This window comes from Vanacampus margaritifer, chromosome 16 (assembly GCF_051991255.1).
Source record: "Vanacampus margaritifer isolate UIUO_Vmar chromosome 16, RoL_Vmar_1.0, whole genome shotgun sequence".
Lineage (NCBI taxonomy): Eukaryota > Metazoa > Chordata > Actinopteri > Syngnathiformes > Syngnathidae > Vanacampus > Vanacampus margaritifer.
Window position 1 is genome coordinate 5,969,255 of NC_135447.1, and position 27,240 is coordinate 5,996,494.

Sequence of the window (27,240 nt, forward strand, 5' to 3'; positions counted from 1 at the left end):
CACACGCACGCGCCGCAGCTCACTTTGACACACACTCACTTGGCCAAGCCAGCGCTCCACATGCCGATTTTTCTCATGCAAACTTAAATCGATTTGCATTTTTTTGAAGTATTTTTATTTTTGAAGCCCCATGACCACGCGAGCGCGCGGACAGCCTGGGTGCCACACACATCTGGATCAGACCAGATCCATCGGTACCAGCACAGGCATGAAGACGAGTGGTGACGCTGCATATAAATGACGACCGGACTCCGGGACTACCTCTCTTGATGTAAGTCGGTCTTTTTTTTTTTTTTTTGGGCAAATCGCTAACGTCAGGTTCGGTTGGCCTTGCAGGCTGCATGCGTGCGCCAAGTGTTGGTCAGCTATTGTGACATCTGGGGGGGTCCAATTCACCGTATACCGACATAATGCTTTGTGTGTTGTACAGCTATTTCTTGTCAACGTTGTATTGCGCGCCACATTGAATGCCACGAAATTATGTTAGTGCGTTTTTTCTTAATTCATCTTAATTATTGCTTGGATTGATTGTACAGTGCATGCCTCGACACTGCAGATTTTGTCAACATAGTAAAAAAGGAAGAAGAGGTTTGAACACTACAAATACGAGCGTGCGATTAATACTGCTAATTAGCTAGTGGGACACCTAGCGGATGTGTAAAAATGAGCTAAATATGTTCATTTTACTGTACAGTACTGCATTTTCGCGAATATCACAATTTTTTAATGTATATTATGTTTGTGGTGATGTTAATGAGAAACAACAAGGAGCTCACTGTGAGAAAGACTAGGGATACTCATCAAATTATTTTTGATGATATTAAGCATTTTAGCAGTCTATGCATCATAGTGCTTTTAATTACATTACTGCCAGATGATTAATTCAAGATCCACTGAAAAGGTGACCAACTGTTCTGAGGTTTGGGGGTAGGGTAGAAATTAACTTCTTTTGACTATCAATGCAGTTCTACAACAAACTGGATCATTACATTAAGAACATTCATTCTATCATCATTTTCAGGCACTATTTTACAGTTGTATACTTTGTGGCTGGTGACTGTAGACAAACAAAAACACACAAACAGACCAAAAAGGCTGCTTTGCCAGGATGTAGCCTGTCAATGTGTATCAGTGAAAGGAATACAGTTTACATTTTTCTGATGTGAATGCATACAGTCGTCACAATTCACATTATCCCGTGCACACATTCTAATATGTTTATTTTGCGTCGTTAAAATGGACATCAATACATCAATACATTAGTCTTGTGATTCAAATAGTTGTGGAAATAAACATCCATTGGAATTTGATGACAACTATGCTGATAGTTTAATTTCAACATCTGTGACATGATCAGTCAAAAGCATTACCTTGCAGTTTGTTGATACACCGATTTTGCTATGCATGGTAGTTTTATAGCATTTGTAGATGCAGAAACCAATGTTAAATGACAATATTGTTCTGTGGCGTTCGCAATATCCTTTACACAATAATGCCAGTTTTTAATACAGTGGCGCCAAAGGGATAGAAGCATTCAATGTTGATTCTCAGAATCTTTTGTTGACATTGGCCCATAGATGAGGAAATCTCTAAAGTCCTTGGGAAACGTTCTTAAACTACTACTACGCTACATTAAACATATTGTCATTCAATTGAATAGTTTAAAAAAGCATGTGCAATTAAATGTATTCTGTTTTTATTTACATTTAACACTACGTCTCAGTTTCATTGGATTTGGGGTTTGTGTCAGAATTGTGACATTTATTTAAGGAACAGAAGCACTCACTTTGTCGGAAGCATAAACAATTTTTCAGTGATGTGACTTAAATTGTCAAGCCATTAGAATAACTCTCATTAACTAGCCATGACAGCGGGACTTCAGAACCCATCCCTAGAGGAGATTATTCTTTAAAGCATACTGTGTGTGTTTTCTTTTTTCATCTGACTGAGGACTCAAATTCCAACATTTATTTTCTAAGGAGCTTTTCTTCTGCTGCTATTCTTAGTCGTCTATATCAGGCAACTCTTTTTGCTTCCTCTTATGAAGAACATGCACACGGATTAGACGAATCAGAACTCTTCGTGGGAATAAAACGTCACTCTTTTCTGTTTTAGATTATATTATATATAATCAGAAGTAGTTTGGCTTTAGATGTGTAATGTTGAAATGTTGTAATACTTTTTCTATGTAGTATATCTAAAAAAATAAATAAAAAAAAAGGTGTCGTCAAGAATAAAAATGGTACTGCCTCAAATGTGCCAGACATCCAAGTGATGTTTAAGAACCCTGAGGTCACAGTTGAGGTTAGACCAATTATTTTAAAAGCCTAACGGTTCTTTCTACTGTTGCTGCTGCTGCTAATAATAATACTAACTATATTAAAAAATATTATCCATCCATTCTATCAGTGTTTAAAACACAACACCAGGGAGTTTTTGCAAGTGTACGGCAAAGTTTAGCCGGCTAACGAGCATTATATTTAACTGTTAATCAATCAGTCAAAAAAAGGATTTGCAAACTTGAATGCTGGACTGGAGAGACGAACCCTCACAGGGGTTAGTTTAGCGCTAGCTAGCTAGCTAGCTGCTGTGACAGACATGACAAAGATGGATTTAAAAGTTTACCAAAAGTGAAAAACAAAACAAAAAAACTAGGTTTTACACATTGGCCAGTGTATGGCGATGGAGCCTGGCGTTTAATGGAAGTTATTTTAAACTAAACCGTAGATTAGATTTAAACCATATATTAGCATTGCTGTGTGTATCACTCCACAATGTACACTCCAAAAAGTGAATATAAGGCTTCTTAAAGCACTTAAGACAACATATGGTGTAGCACTAAAGTACAATTAGTAACCCATTTGAAAAACAAATATGGCGCATAAGTCTAGGCACTAATACATGGTTATTCGACATTTGCGTCAATGTCCATGATGATTGTGCAGATGCGGCGAGAGCAAGATTTGTCCATTTTGTTTTGTCACTTCCATCAGTGTCTGCTGAGTGTGACGATTAAGTGATGTAATTATTCTGACTTCCTCTCAGTCGCCTGTTGTGGGGCATGAGCGCTGATGAGGCAGCCAAAAAAAGCTGATTATCATAACGGCGCATTTAGAAACTGGCCTGCAACATTAGTGCCAATCATTTTTGCTATACAGTAGCTAATGTTGTTGCTGATGTTCAGTACAAAATAAAAATAAAAAGGAAATTGACGACTTATACTGTACATGCACCCTATTCCAGTATGACAAAATAGTAATATTTATCATGGCCTTCAGATTGATGATTAACTGTGTCCATAATTAAAAATGACTCCTAATGCATTAGCCACACCTCTGAGGCTGCACACGCACTGGTTTCCATTCCGCTGCTCATCACACATTTCTGATATGCTCTTCGAGATCCACAACACGTCAACATTTGCATAATCAAGGCTGCACTTCTACTTGATGCAGATTATGTGCATCCATTGCACCCGACTCACTAGATGTTAAGCAGTGCTGATTGCGTTTCAACATTCTGTTTCCGCTTTCAACTTAAATTACTGTAAAGACGTACAGTGCAAGGAACTGAAGAGTTAAAGACATTTAGGATGCAATGTCTGATCCAAATGCACTTTGGCCAGTAGCCAAACACAGCACAGGCTTTTATTACCATTTATATAACATTTTTACCGATTTTCTTTGTGCCGCCTTTGCCCTTCAAGGAATCCCAAGTGGCACTTGTGAGACCTTACTCGATGTTGTGACACCGATGTAGTACAAGGAAATGTAATTATTGCTTTATAAAAGAGGATTTTGTGGCAAACTGTTAAAGTCTTAAACTGCTCATTAGCCACAACTGGGAAGTCTTGCTGTGACAGTTCATCTAATATTCAAAATGTTGCATTTGTTTGTGTGCTTAAAAGGCTGGTTACAGGTTTATAAAGAATACAAAAGGTGCCACCATTTCATATAAGAGGATGTAACGACATGTTTTTTGTCCTTTGGTCATTGTCAGGACATGTTCATCCGTCCAGTTTGCTTGCAGGCATGGACACTGTCACACAAGTACAGGCAACATCAGTACCCTTGCATAGTTCTACAATCCTAGTTCACCATGTGATGTTTGTTTTTTCAAATCTTGAAGTGATCATAACCCAACCGCAAGATCTTTAACTCATTCACTGCCATTGACGGCTATAGACGTCAAAAATTCATTTGAACTATTTCTATTAATTTTCCACTTTTGTTAATAAGAGTATGAAAACCTAAAAAAAAATGTTTTTTTTATTGTACATTTAGAACAGATACAAAATTTGTGATTAATCGTGAGTTTATTATTGAAGTCATGTGATTAATTACAATTGAAAATTTTTACCGCCTGACGCGATTTAAAAAAAGAAAAGATCATTAAAAATGAGGGCGTCGGGCGATTATTATTATTTTTTATTGTAATTAATCGCATGACTTCACTAATTTACTCACGATTAATCACACATTTTATGTCTGTTCTAAATGTACCATTAAAAAAATCTAGGTTTTCACACAACAATTTTTTAAACTAATAGAAATAGTTCAAATGAATTTTTGACGTCTATAGCCGTCAATGGCAGTGAATGAGTTAAATGACCGAGTAGGGATAGAAAAACTCGACGTTCTGAGAGAAAACCTCAACATAACGACAAAAGTGTCATTCAGTAACACTCATATCGAGTATGCAAATATCGCTGGGTCAAAGCACATTTGTGTATGATGGAATAAAAGAAAAATTCAGACTTCCCTCCAAAAGTATCTGTCTTTATAAAAAAATATGTTAGCAATATTAAAAAAATATAATTTACTGGAAGTTCACATCAGTGTATTTTATAGATGTGTACTCCATTTTTCTGTATTGTGTACCTTCTTCCATTATCGATTTAACACATCCTATTTGCAGTGTATCCTCTCCCTTTCACGCTTAGTGCATTCAGGTACTTGTAAAGTTTCTTTACCCACCGGCAGAAGAAACAAAAGATTGTCTTTAATCTTTTACAGCCCGATAAGCATCGGTTCCCAAAAAGCTCCCTCAGCGGCTTCTCCCCAAAACACTGCGCCATCTTTGAAGGCTCACTTGATAGATGACTACAGTGTGAAGAGATAATCACTGTTGTTCTGCACTTCCTTCTATTGTAGGAAAAGCAATCAGATAGAATGAATAAATAAATAAAAACTCTTCAGGCTCCTGTGAGGAACTCAGGCGCCATTAAGGGGGAGTGATATTTCTTCTTTGGGGCAAAACCTGGCAAGGAAGCACTATCACCGACCGTTTTCACTTTTGTCGTGGCAATACTTGGAATGGCAGCCACAATATTAGAAACGCATGGACAATCTAGTTAGATTAATTCAAGAGCTGTATCACATTTAAACTCAGGTTAAATGGTAGTCAGTCAGTCACACCTGCCACCATTTAAAGTACCTCAGATTAAACCCAAATAAAGTTAAGATGCACATTTAATGACATGCCGTTGCTTTTTAGAGCGTGCTAACCATGATCGCTATTGCTAACTGTTCCTATTTGCGTTACATCTTGTGTAAGGCCCCAGTTAACAGTCCTAAAACATAGCTTCCACCGCCATACTTTACTTATTTTAAATGTCACATCTGAAATGGATTTGGCTTTATTCAGAGTTGCTTTAAACGGTGGCAGGTGTGACTCTCACGTGACATGAGTTTGAAAGTGATTGGTTAATTCTGAACACAGACACATACCAGTTATAGGAAGGAGCATTAGCACAGTCGTGCAACCACATTATTTCAGTTTATTTTTAGCCCTGTCTCAAAAAAAATTTTTTTATGAATTGTTGTTATTAGACACATCAATTGTGTGTGGGGGGGGGAGTGTTAAAATGATTTATCTTTTCTCACTTTTTTATATCACAAAATCCTGGCATTTGAACAGGGGTGTGTAGACTTTTTTTTATATCCATTGTACTTAGTTATTGAGCTTGTGGTGGTGTAAAACTGTAAACACGTATAGCCTTTTTTTAATTTATTTTTTATTCAAATTCAGGTCACAATGTTCACTCCTTGAGTCATCACCTTGAAGGGGTTTGTGTGTCCCAAGGACCTAAATTGTCAGGCGCTTTATGCCCCTGGCAGATCAGAACCAGAGCGGTGGTCTGTTACTGGACTTCTGTGTAGGTCAAATATTTAACATATTAATTAATATTTAACAATTAACTTTTTTTAAATGAAATATACTGTATACATTAAGATGCAAATCTTAAACTGGTCAATCTAGCCATCCACTCAAACATTGAACTTCTGTACTTTCAACTACAATTGCATCACCGCGTCACATGACCGGCGATACAAAGAGCGTGCTGGGATTGACTTTTTCCTTTTTTGGTGTGTTCCTTGTCTCAGTGACTATGACGGTCTGCTGAATATCCAACTATGAGGGAGTGAAAAGGCCACTAGCCAGCCTTCAGTGACAGTGTGTGAGCGAGTGGTGATCAGAGAGATAGCGGCTTCCACCATGACAAATCTGGGTCAATGTAACCCCCACCCCCTCTACCACAGGCAACGCTGAAAAAGGAAAAAACACACACACGCACACACACACACACAAAAGATGAGGACACCATCGCCAGACTGTGTGCGTGGACGTAGGCATGAGGATACCAAAGATCAGGTTGCCTTCTCTTTGGGTCGGTATCTGCTTGCTGTGGGGATGCAGGACATCCCCCAGACTATTTGGGATTTGTTCACTTTCCCCTGTTGTGTGTTTGACAGTCTCGCTGTCTCCCTGTTTATTCTCCACTATTTCCCCGAGTCTTCCACTCAGTGAGCAATTCATTATGAATATGGCCCAAGATGGAAAAATTCTAATGAAAATGACCCTATGAACACACATGCGGCCAAAATAATGAAATTGAAGGAATGTTGTTGATGGTACAGTATAGGTCAATTAAAAAAAATTGTAGTGTTGTTATATCTGGCCATGCATTTTGGTTGGGTTTTACTTGTCGGACATTTTTAGACTAAATAAGAAGTTGGTATCAACTCATTTCAGTCATCTCAAAATGTAAAACACAACCAAAGAGTATAAGAGACCATGACATGCTCATCATCAGTGTCACGCAGTACTTTTACACTGGTCAAATATTCACTCAAATATTGATATTGTCACAAGGTGGAGATCTATCTTCATTGCTTTGTTGTAATAAATCAAGTCAATAGTAAAACATTATGATCTGGCAAATGATCTTGATTTTGTGAAACTGAGTGAGATTGTTGCTCGCGGGTTAACTTAAATCGGATGTCTTAAGTGGCTATTAAATCGTGAGTTATGTTGATTTCAATGAAAAGTACTATAAAACAAATCATAGATAACTTCAGCTTCATAAAAGTGAAGGTTAATTTTTTTATCATAAAAAATGTGGGGACAATTTTTTATTAACCTCTTGTCGATGTAGGTGTTCCGAAGTCTACTTATAAACATATAAATATTAAACATGATGCAATATTTTAATGTAAATATGAGAGAATAGTGTATTTCAGAATTATTGAATATATCTAGTAAATAAAATGCAATCTATTTTTTTATATATATTTTTACCAGGCTCACCCGTTTTCCGAAGCTGAGCCGTGATTGGTTGTTACTTGACCCCGATGATGTCATTTTCAGTTGAGAGCGAGTGGCAAAATGGCCGCCTCCTAAAATGGATTAAAAAAAGGTGGATTTTATTGCTTAATTCATATTCCACAAACCCAACATTAATCAGAATACTGTATTCAGACTCGTGAAGTTGCATAGAATATATTATTGTAAGTTTTGTTTTTTACTTCCCCATTAACTCAATTCACTGCCAATGACAGCTATGGACGTCAAAAATTCATTTGAACTATTTCTATTAGTTGAACATTTTTTTGCCCATTTTTGTTACCAAGAGTATGAAAAACAAGAAAAAAAATTGGGGGGTGCATTTAGAACGGATATAACATTTGTGATTAATCGTGAGTTAACTAATGAAGTCATGCGATTAATTACGATTACAAATTTTAATCACCTGATGCCCCTAATTTTTAATAATCTTTTCTGAATATATATATATATATATATATATATATATGTACATATTAATTTATATATTTAAAAAAAATAATAATATATATTTTTTTAAATCGTAATTAATCGCATGACTTCACTAGTTAACTCACGATTAATCACAAATTGTATATCTGTTCTAATAAAATATTTCAAAAAAATCTAGGTTTTCATACTCTTGTTAACAAAAGTGGGAAAAATGTTAAACTAGGAGAAATAGTTCAAATAAATTTTTGACGTCTATAGCCGTCAATGGCAGTGAATGAGTTAAGTACAAGCATAAAACCTGCACACTCAGGTTATACTACGTGAGGGGCTTTGGCTTCTCCTCCAAATTGTCGAAAGGCCTCGTCATTCTCCGTGACATTCATGCCGGTTTATAATAATCCATCATGCAAATCTGCCAATCTCACCACGTGAAAAAAACGTCATATACAGTTAATGCAGAGCAGTCTCAATTTGCTTTAGAGTTTGCTTATCGGAAATGATATTCATTAGCTGTAATAATTAATGATAATAATATTTATTAATAGTAATATAAGTTAGTAATTCTAAACCTGTATCAATATAAATAATGTATTATTATTATTCATTATTATAAATAATAATAATTAATATTTAAACCTGTAACATAAAAGAAAACGTTTGCCCTTTGAGCAGTAAACATAACCTACTGTATCATTTGTACCCAACCGAACTGCATGGCAATTGCTCCCACTTCCTATGTGCTTAAAAGTAGATCAAGTATTTAATCAACAGATTAATGAGTCCTAGAATCATTCAACATTACGGATGATCCCCATTCATCAGTATGCGTGTGTGTTCATCAGGTGTGTGTTTTCTGTTGTGGTGTAGCGTACCAATAAGTCATTAAATGTTCATGATGATGATTGTGGCGATTAAATGGCTCAAGTAAGTGCGAAGTTGCCTTTTAATGAGCTGTGAAGCTATTACGTCCTCCTTTGTGCTGTGTCGTGTTGAGAAAAAGTTGCATTGTTGTGTATACGTGGTGGTCTGTTTACTCTACACCAAATGTACATCTCTGATTGATCCAACCGTTTTTGTTAAATATTAGCAGTATCCATTTTCAAATTGATTATTGATTAACCTTGGAGAACACAAGAACCCTTTTTTCTTTGGAAAATTATGAATTATACATTAAATGACTGCTATAAATTCACTGAACACCAAAATATATGTTTTTTCAATTTTAACCCTTTATTCCCTAATTTAGGATTAGGGCAAAATTTGACCCTTTTGGGATTTAGGGGTATCATTTCAAAAAATCTGAATAACAAAAACTGTCAGTAAAGTATTTAGAATTTAAGAAAATAATCAATCAAATACACAGCTACATTGAACAATATAATTTTTTTGTTTTATTTGTTGCATTTTAGAACTGGATTTTGAATGTACAAACACACTTTGGCCAATGGAAACAAGAACACAGGGACAAAATCACTGCTGGAAAAAAAAAAGGTCTTTGTTATTTGAGTAGCAGAATTTATAGGGGCCAAATTTGACCCTGTGGGTTCTCCAGGGTTAAATGTTGTGTATGGCACATCTACACAGCAGCCAGTAAGTATTTATCATTGGGCAAGGCATTATCCTTGACAGCAGCAAATGTGTCGTGCTGAGACTTGATGAGTCCTCTGAGGGATAAAGGGTCGTTGCAAGTTCATCACAATGTTTGTAAATAAGCTTTTAAGAAGCCAATTGGCATCCTGATTAACATACCCTGGCCATTTTCTGATTTAATTTTTCATTATAACGGCACCCTCTGTGCCGGGATGTCAAAACGTTTAGATATATAGATGAGCGTTCAATTTCTGGCGAGTGGCCCAAGTAGAAAATGAGATGTGCCCTTAAAATGGATTTGGCAAAGGGAGTGCTTCCTTGCTACAATGTTATCCATTAAGGTCAAACATGCACCGGCGGGTATCCCATTTGTGCAGCCGGTGATGAAGGAATAATGTGTGACAAGTTGACGTTCAATCTGAGATGGGACATTGTTGATCTGATGGAATGTTTTCATTTGCATCAGATAAAAAAAATATGTGGAAAAACAAACTGGAAACATTTTCACTGTCGTGTTGTCTGTGGTGCTTTTTGGGTTTGACTTTACATTTCATAAATAACTGACTAGCTGTGCCAACAATGAAACAGAAAAGGGTAGTGTTTAAATATTAAAGACAAAAGGCAATGATCCTAGTTTTGGATCGAAACAAATGGGATTTAAAGTCTGACCCACATTTTCAGTGTTTTTCAAAGTTGTGACTAATATCTGCTTTTTCTCTTCCTCTTTTCTGGGCAGCTTCCCATGAACCCAGATGCCTCCTCTTCCCCTCGACGAACGCATAGTGGTCATCCAGCGGCCTAAAAACATAACCTTGTGCGAGGCTTCCCCTCAAGCCGTCCCACATCACTCGTCTCAGATATCCGCTTCTTCCAATGGACAAATCAGCCGAGCTCCCCGTCCTCATTTCTACTCACCCACCTGTAAATCTCTGACTTTGGAATGCAAGCGCAGATCTTCCCGCGGACAGAAAACCCCGGGCGACCATTCGGCTGTGCCGCCGGGTTACAGAAACGACCCGAGTCACTGCCACAGCAACGGAACTGTAACCCTCAGCCCACGACTGCCGTCCCACACGCATACTATTGATATCAGATTGACTCTGGACAAAAGCGGCAGAGCGGGAATCAGCAACTCGCTCGGCCATAGCGGAAGTGCCAAGGGTGCGCGGGGAAAATGCACCCCTTCGTACTCAGATCAGATTGAGAGAAGAACTGCTGGAGCCGAACACAAACCGCAGCGAAGTCGACACGGTCAGCCGTCGTCATCCGCCGGAGGAGTCCTGCAGTTTGTCCCTGCGCAGGCACAGCAGCACAACCTCAAGGATGTAAAAGAGAAAGAAAACACAACTTTCCTGAAAAGACCTGACCCTGAATTCCCTTTGCTGGATCACAAGACTTCCAAGCTGGGCACGGTTCACCACGGTCTTCCCCACCACCACAATTCCGTCCCCGTTCCCCACGCAGCCATCCTGAACCATCCCTCTTCCTCTCCCCCTCAACCCTCTCGCATCCCCGCCACCTTCCAACAATTCCACCAGCCGCGCCCATCCCGCCACAGAGATCACCGTCCCCACATCCTTCACGGTCTCCCCCTGTCCCCGTGCACGTCCCACACCGGAGGTTTCCCCAGTCCCGACCACACCTGCACCATCGACTGCACCCGCCCCTTCGGATGCGGTTGCTGGAGGTTGGTCGGATGCCGAGGGTCTAAAGGACACGCCTCCAGTTGCCAAGCGGGCGGAGGCAGCTCTTCCACCTCGTTTTCTGGCGCCCACAATGTTGTGAAAAAAGGAGGCAAAGAAATGGGCCTGAGGAATTTGGGAGGGTGTCTCTCCACCGCCTCCACCTCCAACACTTCCTCAACCAACAGCACTGTGTCTGAACACCGATCAAGCCTGTTCAAACCTCTCCGCTGTGCCTCCTGCTCCAATGAGGCCGCAAACTTCGAGAGCCCCGCGATTCTTCGGAAGAAAATGGTCGGGGGGTGTCTGCCTTGCGCCCCCATATCCTCTTCTGCCCCTCTTCGGGCAATACAAAGCTGTGTCACGGGCTGCAATCCCAAAGCCTCCCACACAGGTAGCTCCACCTGTAGCTATTGTAGCAGCGATCCCATAGTGGTGACCTTCAACCCTCGTAGAGGTAAACCCCCAGGAAGAAGCATCGGCGCACCTCATTCGGCTATGTTTCAAGCTGATGATGACGATTACAGCGTACGAACTATCTGGCCTGAAGAACTGGCGAGAAAGATGACCCATACGGAGAATCACTGTGCCGGGATCGGAATAGGAGTCGGAAAGACGACTTTGAGGCAGATCCAAAACGAAAGCAAAAGAGCCGGGCTTGTCCGTCTCGACTGCGAAAACCTCCAGGGGTACGCACACTCTCAGCTCACAGACCACGCCGGCCGGCGCCGACTGAAGCAGGACAAGATGGCCGCCCTGGATTTTATGGGCTGCAGGTCAGGATCGGGACACGACGAACAACGGAGCTCGCTCAGGAGGCTTCTGAATAAAGCAGACGACGCAGGAATGGCGGGCACGCTCGAGCACAATCGAGACACGCCGTATCCTTGCTCGCCTTCGCCGCGCTCCCCTTCTCCGCCGTCGCCGGTTTCCTTTTCGCCTCCGCCGTCCGCTCCCAGCACGCTCATCAAACCCAAACCCTGGCAGAGAGACAGGGACGGGGGACATTCGCTACCATCGGCCCAGTCCCTTCACTTGGCTCTGAACTCGCTCAACAGAGATCAAAATGAGGAGAAGAGCAGAAGTAAGACTTTGACCCTCCTTCTGTGTTCAGGGTCATAAAACATAAGAAACTTGACTTGTGGATCGAATCACAGCTAAAAATATTTTCTTGTTTTCAATGTGAAGTCAAATCAAAAATGTTCTGTACAATAATATGGTCTACGCACCTCCATGAGTCTAAACACGGTATTTTGATTAATACTGCGTTTGTGGAATATGAATTAGCTGGAAAAATCCACCTGGTTTTATCCATCTCAGGGGGCGGCCATTTTGTCATGTGCTGCCACTTACTGTTGACTAAAAATGACATCAAAGTGCTTAAAGGCTCAGGCAGCAACCAACATTGCTCGCCTACATTTGTTCTGGGTTTGGTCATGTGATGTCCTAGGCACTGTGGCCGTGTGTCACTTTCAGTCAAACGCATGTGGCAAAATGGCCGCCCCCTGAGATGCATAAAAAAAGGTGGATTTTGTTGCTTAATTCATACTGCACACACCTAATATTAATCAAGATTTTGTATTTATTGGTACGTGACAATAGAGCCGGCTCCGCCCATATTCGTGACGCCATTTTTGTGTGGTCACGCCACGCTAAGTCTGTTTGAGCTTCTCTTTATATTGACGTATCTCAGCGAATTTTGAGGTATTTGAGAACACGCTGACGAAGTTTCATCCAATTTGCCAATGAAAATGGTACGATACCAAAATTTGATATCATACCGTATGTATTGTTGATAGAGATGTCGGTATCGGAGTTGCCGTCCCACGCGGAGAACTGTCGTCGTCTCTTGCTAGCGATGGTGTAAGATAGAGTGAGTAGCCAAATAGCTTGTGAAATCAGTGCCTTTTTTTTATATATATATATATATAATTTGGTCCACATTTAAGGAAACTTTATTACTGGGCATTTATTGCTTTAATTTGAAACTAGGGGTCATTTCCGCCCGTTTTTTTTTTTTATTTTTTTTTATTGATCAATTAAAAAAAAAAACTTTGTTCCTCTATTAAAACTTTTCGGTGACATTGGTTTTGCTGATGAAAAATAATACGTTTTTGTCACGTACCTAATATTTAGATTAGTGGGAGCGTACCGAATATATTACGTAAAAAAAAAAATTCAACTTGACTTCATTTTAAATGACGCCTCAAATCACTCTTAATATCAAGCTCAATATGCTTGGCAAGAGATTATTAATATTTTTTTCTGAAACATTTTAACATGCTAAACAAGTGTAAAATAGGTTCCTACTAAAAAAAAAAAAAAAAAGTCTCCAAACCCTCAGTCATTAACTTTTACAGCAGCTGACGATCTTATATTACATGCTACATGTCCTCTTATTTACTCGTCTTCCATTCTTACACAATTTTTATTTTTAATAACCCTTTTTGAAGCTGGTGCTTCTTTTATCATTATTGCTTCAATAAAGTATGATAAAGGTCAAAAGAAACCGCTAAACATACACCTACAAAAAAAATTGTTGTTAGTTCTGTTTTGCTTCATTAATTGGCGGCAAATGAGTCCGTTATGTCAACGCGCGCAAAGGCACAAATTACAAACACTTGGTTTAACCTGCCTCCGCGCAGATTCATAATGTGCCTCTCACTAGCCTTGCGGCAGTCACTTCATCATTGATAGAGGTTCTAAGTTCCAAATTGTTTTCCAAGCTGTCATATTGTCTTTTCCCAGTGCACCTCTCTCTGCCGCTCTCCTCTTCGCTGCCCGCCTCCCTGTCTGATGAGTCCGCCATGACTCCCGACGCGGAGAACGCCGTGATCAGCGCCATCCTGCCGTTCCTGTTTCTTGGAAACGAAAGGGATGCTCAAGATCTGGATCTGCTGTTGCACCTCAACATCGGCTACGTGGTCAATGTGACGACGCACCTTCCCCTCTACCACCTTAAATCAGGACTGCACTACAAAAGGCTGCCAGCCACAGACAACAGCAAACAAAACCTTCGACAATACTTTGAGGAGGTTTTTGAGTTTATTGGTAAGATTTTTAGACCAATTTGTTGCGACCGTAGCTTTCTTGTGTTATATTATAACTAGGGGTGTCAGGCGATTACATTTTTTTTTATCATAATTAATTGCATGACTTCAATAGTTAACTCATGATTAATCACAAATTTTCTAAATGCACAAAAATATCAATAAAATATTTTAATAACATTTTAAATAAAGTTCTTATACTATTGTTAAAGTGGATTTTTTTTGTCTTTTAGTCATTGATACAGTAGTTTCATAATAATTCATAAAATTCAAAAGATATGTGTGAGTGTGATATTGATCTGTTTTGAGGTAATTTTTCTGCCACTAGATGGCATAATTGCATTTGAAAGACGATGACAGCTCAGTGCATTTTTCTTTTCATATTAGAGCTATCTAATCTTTAACATGAAGTAACATTTTTTAAATTGTAAAATACAACTTGACTCCAGTCTCCACAAATATATGCATTATTATTAAATTTATTACTGCTAAATTTTGACGTGGACGTGTCTGCTGCGTTGTGACCGGAATTCCCCCAGTACAGGCTTTAGTGGCGTTAAAGGAACTTTAAATTAACTCAAAATGAATGCACTCATTTTGACACCCCTATTTATAACACAAAGAAAAATGTGTGTGTGTGTGTGGGGGGGCTCATTAATGGTGCATTAAAAAAAATTTGTGGCGTTAACGGAACTTTAAATGAACTCAAAATTAACACACTCATTTTGACACCCCTATTTATAACACAAATAAAAATGGGGGGGGGGTCATTCTTGGTGCATTAAAAAAAATTGTGGCGTTAAAGGAACTTTAAATGAACTCAAAACGAACGCACTCATTTTGACACCCCTATTTATAACACAAAGAAAAGGGGGGGGGGTCATTAATGGTGCATTAAAAAAAATTGTGGCATTAAAGGAACTTTAAATTAACTCAAAATTAACACACTCTTTTTGACACCCCTATTTATAACACAAAGAAAAATGGGGGGGGGGGGGTCATTCTTGGTGCATTAAAAAAAATTGTGGCGTTAAAGGAACTTTAAATTAACTCAAAATGAACGCACTCATTCTTACACCCCTATTTCTAACACAAAGCAAAATGACCCGGCCTGTTTTCTCTTCATCCGCAGAGGAAGCATATCAAAGCGGCCAGGGTGTGTTGGTGCATTGCCAGGCGGGCGTGTCCCGTTCTGCCACCATCGTCATCGCCTACCTAATGAAGCACACCCTCATGACCATGACGGACGCCTACAAATACGTGCGCAGCCGTCGTCCCGTGGTGTCCCCGAATCTAAACTTCATGGGGCAGCTTTTGGAGTTTGAGAGGGACCTCAACTCCGGGGTGACTCCTCGGATCCTGATGCCTAAACTTGACGGTGTGGAGACGCAGGTGTGAGGGTGGCGGGAGTTTGGCTTACAATTTGGAAAATGGGGGTATGTTTGGCAATGAGTGCACTTTTATACTGTGAAAGGTGAGACAAACTGATAAATGACCTCATGTAAGTAAGTAGCTATTTAACTTGATCATCATCCAGTACGCTGTTTATAGATAACGTGCCAATATAAATGGAATATTGTGTTGAGATATCTCTTTTTTTTCCCTTGATGCCTCTTCCTATTTCTTCCTATCATTTACATGAACAACCAACCATACAAACATTGTTAAGGCTATGTTTATATTATGTTCCAGGTGGCCACGTGACAGTCGACAAAATAGGAAAAATGAGACTATGGCACTGCAACACTAAAAGTAGTCAGTCTACAGCTTATATAACTGTGAATTTATTTGATCAAAATAACTCAAATTGTCATTAATAGCTAAAATGGCAACAAAAGTGAATACACCCCAAAGGTGAAAATGCCCAAAGTGTCAGTATTTGTTTTGGTTTTCCAGCATTGTCTTAACTCTCTTGGGCATAGAAATACTTAAAAAAATAATAATAATAAAAAATAATTTTGACAGAAATATGAGGGGTGTACTCTCTTTTGTAGGATTCTGTATATACCCTGATGTCTCATGATCAATTATGTACCTACAGTGTCCGGATACTAAATTTGCCACTAAACTCATTCACTGCCATTGACGGCTATAGACGTCAAAAATTAATTTGAACTATTTCTATTAGTTTCATTTTTTTCCACTTTTGTTAACAAAAGTATGGAAACCTAGAAGTTTTTTTATTGTACATTCAGAACAGATATAAAATTTGTGATTAATCGTGAGTTAACTAGTGAAGTCGTGTGATTAATTACAATTGAAAAATGTAATCGCCTGACGCCCCTAATTTAAAAAAAATATATTAAAAATGAGGGGCGTCAGACGATTAAAATTTGTAAGCGTAATTAATCGCATGACTTCAATAGTTGTCTCACAATTAATAACAAATTGTATATCTGTTATAAATGTACAATATTTTTTTCTTCTTTTAGGTTTTCATAAAAAATGAAATGAAAACAAAGTTAAATGAATAGAAATAGTTCACATATTTTTTTTACGTTTATAGTCGTCAATGGCAGTGAATGAGTTAATAATGTCACAAATCTGAGAGTTTACTTCTCGTAAATTTTTGATTTTTTTTTCTCAGAATATTACACCCCCTCTAAAAAATAAATAATAATTATAAATGGCCCTAATACGCCGTCGTATGGATTAGTACAATTTACAGAAAACTACTATCGTCCCAAATTAATTGAGTGTGTCATGGATAGATAACTGTCTGGAAACAAAAATGGTGCTCCGCGGTAACCTGGAAAATAGTTCATAAACGTAGCCTTATTAAGCTATATTTGCATGCAAAATTGCATTTCCACTTAAATACAATCATTTCCAACATGTAGCAACATACACGTTATTACAATGCACTTTACCAAATCTGTTTATCGTGTCTAAAAAGCCTCATGGACTTAATGCAGATATGAGAAGTAGCATACATCAAATGTCTCGGAAAAAAAATAAAAGTGTACATGATTAGACTGTGCACTAACATTTACAGTAAATACGAGGCAGCCAAAATGCAGGGTTTAACCACTACAATAACATCATGCACAGTTCATTAACTCATTCACTGCCATTGACGGGTATAGACGTCAAAAATTCATTTTAACGATTTCTATTAGTTTATTTTTTTTCTCCACTTTTGTTAACAAGAGTATTAAAACCTAGATTTATTTTATTGTACATTTAGAACAGATATAACATTTGTGATTAATCGTGAGTTAACTATTGAAATCAAGCGATTAATTAAAATTTAAAACAATTTAATCGCCTGACGCGATTTAAAAAAAATATATTTTTTTTTTTAAATTAGGGACATCAGGCAATTAAAAATTTTGGGTTGACTTCCCATTTAACTCATTTACAGCCATTGACGCCTATAAACGAAAAAAAAATCATTTTAACTAATTCTAGTAGTTCAACTTTGTTCCCACTTTTGTTAACAAGAGTATGGAAACCGAGACATTTTTTTTTAATAATCTTTTTTTTTTTTAAGAAAAAATAATAATTAAAAAAATTAGGAGCGTCAGGCGATTAACATTTTTCAATTCAATAGTTAACTCATGATTAATCACAAATGTTATATCTGTTCTAAAATTCTAGGTTTTCATACTCTAGTTAACAAAAGTGTGGGGGGGGGGGAGTTAAACTAGTAGAAATAGTTCAAATGAATTTTTGACGTCTATAGCCGTCAATGGCAGCGAATGAGTTAACCAATGCTTGAAAGTTTTTTGTCGTTTACGTGAAGTGACCTGATGAGATGGTCAATTATGCACTGTAATATATTAGGCGGTGATGCATCTCCAGCGTACTAAACTACATTTGTCGGTCAGTTAATTCATTTGGAAATGCGTATAGATATTAGGTACACCCGGCCCCCTCGTCTTGTTTGGTGACAATTTGAATTAACTCCCGTGTGTCGTTCCATAAACGAAATCGCATCGCAAAAGAGCCATTTCAAATGTTTACAATGTTTTGAAAGGGAGCGTACAGACACTCCTCTAACCAAAATATGCTTTGTTCATTTCCTTTTTGCGGAGGAGCCCGAATTGTCCGTTTTCCAGAGTGGCCATTGTGATCGGTTTGCCCTTCTCCTGCCTTATCGTCCCCACTGTGGCCCCTTTGTGACTATGCATCAGCGTATTACGAAAAGCTTTTGCTTTGATTGGAGAAGGTACCAACATTCACTGTGAACGCTTCTTCTACTGTGAAGGCGGAGGCCGAAATCAGGTCCGTTCAACGTCTATTACGATACGTCTTTTGTTAAAAAGAAAAACACCAAAAAAATAATAATAATACAGAAAAATGACAAATGTAGTCTCTTTTTGTGATATCTAAACGTTGGGCTATAAAAGTATTTAATGTTTACTGTATTCGGCTTTGACCAGCGGGAGTTTGCCATATATACTCGTCGTAGCTTCCTGTCCAAGAGTCCAAGTAGTATTTATAAACGGGTTTTATAGAAAGAATTCAGTATTTGGTGCCGAATCGATATTTCCTGAGCTGCTCATGAGGCATGAGAATTATTTTTGCACGTTTTCAAACCGATGCTGGATTCCAAAATTGAAGACATTTTACAGTTTCTTTATACAGGCCATTTTTTTTTCTTAATTCAAATAATTATTTTAAAATCATTTTAAGCATAATGTGATTTTTTTTTAATTTTTTTTTTTAGATAATCTAACAGGGACACATGATCATTGTGTGACAGGTTTTATTGATTCGTTCAATCGACAACTCTTTAGGTTAAAGTGGGTTAACAGTCATTCGAGTGCGCTCGCAAGCTTTTTGTGGGATATTTAAGCCAATATGAAAAAAAAAAAAGTGTCTTCATTTGTAACTATATATCTCATAACTGATGACTGGAAAGCACAGGTGTCAAACTCAAGGCCCGGGGGCCAGATTCGAGACCCCTATACAACTCTAATCAAGGGTGTCAAATTAAATGATACTTGCTAAAAATCTGGATCACGTAAAAAATGATAATAATAATGTTGCGATATCACAAGCATTTCCTTGTTGACGCAACCCCTTTTTACAACAAATTAACATTATTAATTAATTAATAACAAATTATTAATATTATTATTAACAAATTGTTTTCCTTGAATTCTGATTTCATAACTAGTTAGCCATCATTTGGTAATAATAATGTCATAATATGAGGTGGCAAATGACACATTTCTATGGTTTCTCAGTCATAATCTTCTGAGGAAAAACCATTCCCCAATTTCGGTACAAAATATTGTCTTGCTGGTTATTTTACAAATTGCTTGTGAGAATTTATGAAAAGCTGGGAATGTATCAGCAGATATATTTTATCGGATTTTCAAAATCCCCTTCAAAAGTTCTCCAAAAAAATATATATATATATTTTGTACAAAAATTTGGTCCTCCAGTATTGTTGTTACAACAATAACTTGGGTTTATTTTTTATTATTACTTTTATTAACTCATTCACTGCCATTGACGGCTAAAAATGTCAAAAATACATTTGAACTATTTCTATTATTTGAACTTTTTTTCACCCTCTTTTGTTAAGAGTATGAAAAGCTAGAATTTGTTTATTGTACATTTAGAACAGGTATAAATTTGTGATTAAACGTGAGTTAACTAGTAACGTCATGCGATTAATTAAAATTCAAATTATTAATCATATTTTCTTCTCTTTTTTTTTTTAAAATTCATTCACTGCCATTGGCGGCTATAAACGTCGAAAATTCATTTTAACTCATTTCTAAAAAAAAATCCTCTTTTGTTACCAAGAGTATGAAAACCTAGAATTTTTCATTGTACATTTAGAACAGATATAAAATTTGCGATTAATCCTGAGTTAACTAGTGAAGTCATACGATTAATTACAATTAAAAAAAATAATAATCGCCCCTAAATTGAATTTTTTTTTCATGAATTCATGGCAGTGAATGAGTTAATAATGTCAACTTTATATAGGTTGCGTATATTTTTCTACTGTTACGTTTCTTCGTTAATACGTTTAGTGTTCATTTTCTTGGCGAAAGAAACAAGTGAGTCTTCAAAGCCTAGCTGAGACCGCAATGGAAAAAGAGCCTGTTGTCATCACCCCATGATTTTTATAGACTTTGTATGCAAATGGCTTTGGAAGGAAGTTGTTTCATTTCATGCTTTATGAACCTGCCGCAGATATATTCTCTTTTGGGCCGTAGTCTCGTGTGAGCGTGTGCGAACAAATCGGTTTTGCCAGGAGTGTTTTTGATACCCGTTTGGAAAACATTGTAATTGTGGAATTTTGTGTCCTTTTGGCTTTTTTTTTTAACTCATATGTTACTTTCTGTACCAAATATCACATTTCCATTTTTTTTTTTTTTTTTTTTTTTTTAAACAACATGAGGATGAAATTGAAGAAAGCAATTAAGTTCTTCCTTTCGGAATTGGACAACTCACATTCAGGTCTGATATTGCTGCTTTGCTCCCCCACTACTACTAAAATTTTTATGATCTATTATATTACGTACCTGTGAGCTCCCCTCTCCCTCCCTCACTCAGTCGTTCTATTCAGACCATTTTTAACCTGATTATTTCACGTGCACTGTGACTAAAATAATGCTGCTATATCACGAAGACTTCTTTCTACGTCACATTTATCACAAAAAGAGGTGCCGGTTTGAAAAGGACGCCCCCCCCCCCTTCCGCTAAGAAGGTAGCAATTCAGTGATGACTTCCTTGAAAATGTATTCAAAAGGGAAGAAGAGACATTTTGACATTTGATGGAAAAAAAAAAAAGAATTTGTAGAGATTGAAAAGCACCCACGCTATAAAAAATATTTCAAACAATTTAGGGATGACCTATTAATCATCATGTAGCACAAAGTAATATGCAAATGTTCACGTTAAATTGACATCACTCATGTAGCTTGTGTATTTCACATCTTTTCAATTTTCTATGCCTCCAGGAATTCTAAATCTGCTGAAATAAAAAATAAAAAAATTTTTGCATCAATGTTGTGTAAGAAAGTGTGTCCAAATTGCTCACTGGAATTGGTTGGCGCAATGACAAATTCCCATCCAGGCTGAGCAGTTGTGCAACATGCCCGCCTGCTCCGTGCACAGCGGCTGCATTGTATGTGACTGGCAAACTTAATGTCTCTGATGACTTCCTCTTTTTTTTGTTGGTTGGAAACGAATACCGGTGTGCAGTGCAAAACGTGATGGCTGGATGGTGACATTGCTCATGTTCATTTCTAGTGGACGCATTGGAACTGTCTCTTTTAATAATAAAATGAGAACTGAAAAGCATATGTCTCTTATTTTGGTATTAATCTTCCTTCAAGCAGGTGATCAAGTTAACATTAAAAAAAACAATTAATCCTCAACATTCCAAACAACCATGTCCAACATTCCCTGAAAGTCTAGTATTGAACCGTGCCATCAATACAGACAGCCAATTGTAACTGATGATTTGGATCATCATGCCACCCACATCTGCATGCTTTGGAATTGCGTAACACTAAGTTGGTACTCACAACTGCGCGATCAAGCCCCTGCAGGCACATCAATATGGAACATATTCAGAATCTGGTCAGAATTAACTCATGTGCAATCACGGGTTAAGTTAACCATATAGATTGTGTTATACTGTGACTCTCTCCTTGTTTCACTTAACCTGAAATGAGAGCAGCATTGTGAGGAGTAATTTCAGAGAAGTATTTAATAACAAACAAAAAAAGACCAAAAATGTGGTTCTAAATTCACAGAATCCAAACAAATAAAGGAAATAATGACTAAAGCTATGTGAAATATTACAGACACAACAACAATAATCCAACACCGACTGGAAGAAGCAAGGACGTAAATACAAAGAAATCGATCAGACAACAAGGAACACGAGTAGACGGAGGGATCTGATTGGTAGTCGCATTGAACAAAGCTGACCAGAACAGGTGTAAACAAAAACCTAATAAATAAACAGGATTTAGGCGAGGGACATATATGAAAAAAAAACTATAAGGAATCTAAACAAAAACACAAAATTACATATACACGAAACATTGTCTCCATGTCCACCAACTTTGAAGAGGATTTGTACAGAATGTATGGATAGCTAGCTGGATAGCTAGATAGGTAGCTAGCTAGCTGGAAAGCTGTAGAGATAGATAGCTAGAAAGCTGTATAGCTAGCTAGCTTGCTAGCTAGATGATAGAAAGCTGTATAGCTAGTTACTTAGATAGCTAGATATTTATATTAGACCTAAGTGGGCTATGTGATTAAAATAGTTGTTACTCTCCCATCCAGTATGTCAGTGTCTACCAGTCGTCAGAGAATCAATGGCCCAAATGGGCTGAAATGAAAATCTTTCAACAATCCGCTTTAATCTTTATTGACATCAACCTTTATTGACTCCAACATCGAGGCAGAGAAGTGCACTATCTGCTGCATGGATTCACAATGTCAACAGAATGTTGACCTTTTCACAAGATTCATCCAAAACCGCCATTTGAGTGGGCGATAACATACGGCTAGTATTTTACACGGAGATAAGATGTAAAGGCAAAAAATAAATAAAAATGAGGATGTCAAAGTCAAGCATTCGCTCATCTCAAGGGTCTCTGGGATTGAAGGCCCCCATGTGTCATGAGGGTAATTAAGTTCTGCTTAATTAAGCGTTACTAATTTTGCATATCACTATATAATGGGACAGTTGGAGTTCATTTCCATGACTTTAATCAGTTTTGCTCCATTTGTATACCACCACCTTAGGATTGAACAACAACAAAACATGTTTGTTGGAGGACTTATGACAGTACAAATAACCTAAGGAAATAACAGAAGATCTCGAGGAACATCTGGTGAGTGTTTTAGGTATAGCAATAAAATTAAAATACAAATAAAAATAACACCGCCCATTTCACCATTTGTAATCCCTATCAAACCTGTTTGTATTGGTGTTAACCAGAAAAAAAATACAGTATTTAATATAGCTGGATACTATAAGCCTACAGGAGATGTATTAAATGAATTCATAGAAATGTGTATAGCTAGTATTAACATACTTAGTGTAGAATTGCACTGCAACATGAGACTCATGCTAAGTAAGGTAAGAAAAATATTAGTTACCTTTTGTATGGTGTAGCGCAAATTTCCCCCTTTGTAAAGTGCTGCAAAAAACATTTTCTATATCTAATATAATGTTGTGGCCAGGTGTACTGCATACCGTTTTTATTCACCCACATATTAGAAAACAAAACAATGTTTTTATTACCGGTTTTATAACTTGTTGGCTATTTTATTGATCCTTTCAAAACGTGAATCACCTCCAATACATAAATATTATGTTTGTCATGATTTTTTTTTTAATTTGCATTTTATATGATGAACAATACGAAACAAATATATATACACATGTATATATATATTGTGTTATGTTGTTATATAACCCGTAATTCTCGTCTTTGATGTAATTCCGTTTTATTTAACCGCCAAATACATAGTTTGCATTTATTAAAATATACTGTATGTTTGCAAGTGCAAGCGGTTGAGAACAAGGTTATCATATATCACATATAGCTAGATCCCGGCTAGCTAATTACTGTGACACGACAGTACGTGGCCCACGTTGAATGTGGCACAGCTGACAAAGTGCACAAAACTAATGCCTCTCGTACAAAAAAAATAAAAAATCACAAACAGTATATAGGCCTATTGGATCGGGAGAAAAAATACGTTTAAATTTGTTCATTACAAATGTTATTCCCACATGGATTGAGATAGTTATCAGTTAGTGTTGCATACATTGGTGGCTGTAAACAGCAACAAATAAATGGAGTTTCTCCACCGATCGCTCTTTATTGCCACATCCAGTATGGCGGAACCATTGACGTACGATGCCGTGACTAAGATAAATCTATATTAAATCATGTCTACGAGTCAGGAAAGCTTGTTAAAAAAAACCACCGCTACGGCAAGGTTTGAGTGACATGTCGCCAAGCGAATGTGACTTTTCGCTGACAAACAAAACATGATTGCAATAATACATCACGTGACAACCTTCGCCGTTTCACCCTCAAAACGGTAGTTTGGTCACATTATACTGCTAATTTGTTGCCTACTTGGTTACTTGCGTTATATCCTGTATAGGAACCCGTGCTAACTAATTTGAATATTTATTCAAATATTGGTTAGATTGTCAAATTAAACCTTGAGTTAAAACGAAACTCAAACCGCTTGTAGTTATATTACGTGTGTGCCGATAATAATTAAAATAATCCTCACAAGAAAAAAAAATCCTGAGGTAAAAAGAGTGATATTGTAAACCAGTAAAGTAGACTGCAGCAGTCCCCATAGCAACAGAGGAGAGGGAGGGCATTACAGAAAAGGGAAGGGGTGGCAGTGATGATTCAGACCTGGAGCTGACATCACTAACTAAAATGTATTATTTACACCGTATAAAAACATTGGAACCTCCAAATTGACTATTTTGTTGCATGGCAGATATAGCATACAAGACTGGGAATTTTCCTTATTTTCAAAATTCCCCCTCCACATATATGGTCAGTTCCACCTCATCAATGCTGTGCCCCCCCCCCCCGTTTCCTCCATCTGGCAGATACCACTCGCCGCAGAGGGGATGATCCTTCAGATTTTACTGTGGCGGGATTGCAGTGCACTGGACTGGTGAGAGCAGGGGAGCATCGAGGCTGTCGTCTGTGAGGGGTGGGGTCCGGTTACATTGACATCTCCACCGCCAGATATACACACACACACACATACACAAAAACTGACAGGGGGGGGGGGGGTACATAGTGAGGCACAAAACGGGAGACAAGAGGGGGGGGAGATTGCACCTGAAGAGGAATATCGTACGGGTAAGGAGACAAACGGATGGAGAGGGGATGCAAAGACAAAAAGGGGAAAGATCCAAAATGGTTGGAATAGATTGATTTCAGGTCTGGTATTCCGTATTAACAATACAGCTGGTGTTACTAGCAGTCGGTTACATTGATATGTTTTTGACACATTGTGCAACGGGGGGGTTATTCCTGCTTACGGTTAAATAATGTGAGGGACAGGGTGAATGGAATCCAATCAGTTAGCCTTGTTAGCGTAATGTATTGCATTTGCTATTGATTCAAGTCACAATTTGTGGTGGCTAATGTAGCAGCTCTAGTACGACACATTGGGATGAGATAAGCGCTCTATGTATTGTTTGCATAAACTCTTCATTCGATTTAAACCTATGCAAATTGCTTCTGGTTTATTTACATAAATATTTGGTGTATTCCTAAAGCTTTTGCTATGTTTTTATTCAGAATGAAAGGAGACACCCCAGTGAACAGCACTATGAGTGTCGGCCAGGCCAGGAAGCTGGTTGAGCAACTGAAGATCGAGGCTAGTTTCTGCAGAATAAAGGTAAAAAATATATATATTTTTTTTTTAACAGGATGATATTGACTCTAAGTAACCTTATGTACAGTATGAATGCATTTACGAATGAGAAGTGCATCAAGTCACACTAGTGGTGCTAATGTTCATGCAAGCATATAAGATAACTAAATTATTAGAAATGCCATCATTATATTACTGGAGTACATAAACGAACGGTAGACAAAGTATACCTTCGCCAATTGTGAAGTCTTAACAGCATCTCGTTAACTTCCAGGTGTCCAAGGCTGCCGCAGACCTGATGGCGTACTGTGATGCCCACGCTTGCGACGACCCCCTGATCACACCCGTGCCCACTTCAGAGAACCCTTTCCGGGAGAAGAAGTTCTTTTGCGCTCTGCTTTGAGCTCAAATCAGGGATTGTGAATACTTTTCAACAAAAAAAAAAAAAAAAAAGTACAAATAATGAAGAGTATGTTCAGTTCACTTGCATACCGGTGCCTGTGTACAGTACACAAAAAGTAAAAGGAACTAGATCGTTTATTGATTATGATAAAAGATTACGAGTCAGAGCCATCACGGAAAGTTGCCAGGTCTAAAGGAACATGAACAAAACGTCATTTTCACTCTTTGCATCAATATTAACTCATGAATGTTCATCTGAGATGTTAGTCCGACATAAAAATTTTAATCATGGTTGTTGGTTCTTTAAAGCCATTAATGAGCTGTAATCAGGTCAAAAAATCACATTCAGATCAAATGTGTGTGTGCGCGCTACTGACCATTACCGTACCAAAAACATTCCAACTCCATCGCCATTTCATTAGGTACACCGACAATAATTAATGAGCCATACACTACAGCACTTAATTTATCATTATAAACCATCATAGGGAGTTTTATTTTTATTTTTTTAGCAAGGTTCATTGTAAACGCTTCCCTTTGTTTTTGGATTTTGTTAAAGCATCAATGTGTAATATTGTGGCTTTAGTTTCCCTATAATATACTTGCATTTTTGATCATTTTGTGTACTTAATAAAATGGATCATGAGGGTAAACCGTCAACAGATTACCCAAGAATCTGATCACTTTAAAAAAATAATAATAATTTAAAAAGTCTTATCCATTACTGCTCTTTCTGCATCGTTATGTTCGGAATCCTTGCCGGAATATTTTCAACATTTTGTATAACATTGGCATCATTTGACAGGAAAATCATCACCACCGAACATTAAGTGCTGAAATAAAAAAAACCTGTGATGAAAAGGCATTCCCTTCCATTGTGATTTTCTTTGATGAAGAGCCACAGCATGAAAATGCACAAGAATGAAGGAATTCAATCATCAATGTGCCATCGCCTTGAATGAGGTTACCTCATTTTGCTTTGTGACACGGAGAATATGACCTTAAGTCACCTACACTCTCTCTATTGTGCCATATGAAACGGAACACAAAGATGAAAGAAAACAAATGTAAGAGAAACCAAACCAACTCTTCTGTTCACT

General features: G+C 37.8%; 1 protein-coding gene across 1 annotated transcript; it reads left to right on the forward strand.

Annotated features, from left to right (window-relative positions):
* LOC144036505 (uncharacterized) lies at window positions 1-27,005 on the forward strand. The gene is made up of 7 exons (XM_077547203.1): window positions 1-271; window positions 10,385-12,414; window positions 14,079-14,381; window positions 15,513-15,772; window positions 18,552-18,607; window positions 25,663-25,762; window positions 26,013-27,005. Exons 2-7 carry the CDS (start codon window positions 10,401-10,403, stop codon window positions 26,139-26,141), a joined length of 2,862 nt encoding a protein of 953 aa, XP_077403329.1. The 5' UTR covers window positions 1-271; window positions 10,385-10,400; the 3' UTR covers window positions 26,142-27,005.
* The last annotated feature ends 235 nt before the right edge of the window (window positions 27,006-27,240 follow it).

Coding starts and splice junctions, on each gene's coding strand:
- LOC144036505 (XM_077547203.1), top strand. CDS start 10,401: ATGCCTCCTCTTCCCCTCGACGAACGCATAGTGGTCATCCAGCGGCCT. Junction 14,382..15,512: donor GGAGGTTTTTGAGTTTATTG/GTAAGATTTTTA, acceptor CTTCATCCGCAG/AGGAAGCATATCAAAGCGGC. Junction 15,773..18,551: donor TTGACGGTGTGGAGACGCAG/GTGTGAGGGTGG, acceptor TGATTGGAGAAG/GTACCAACATTCACTGTGAA.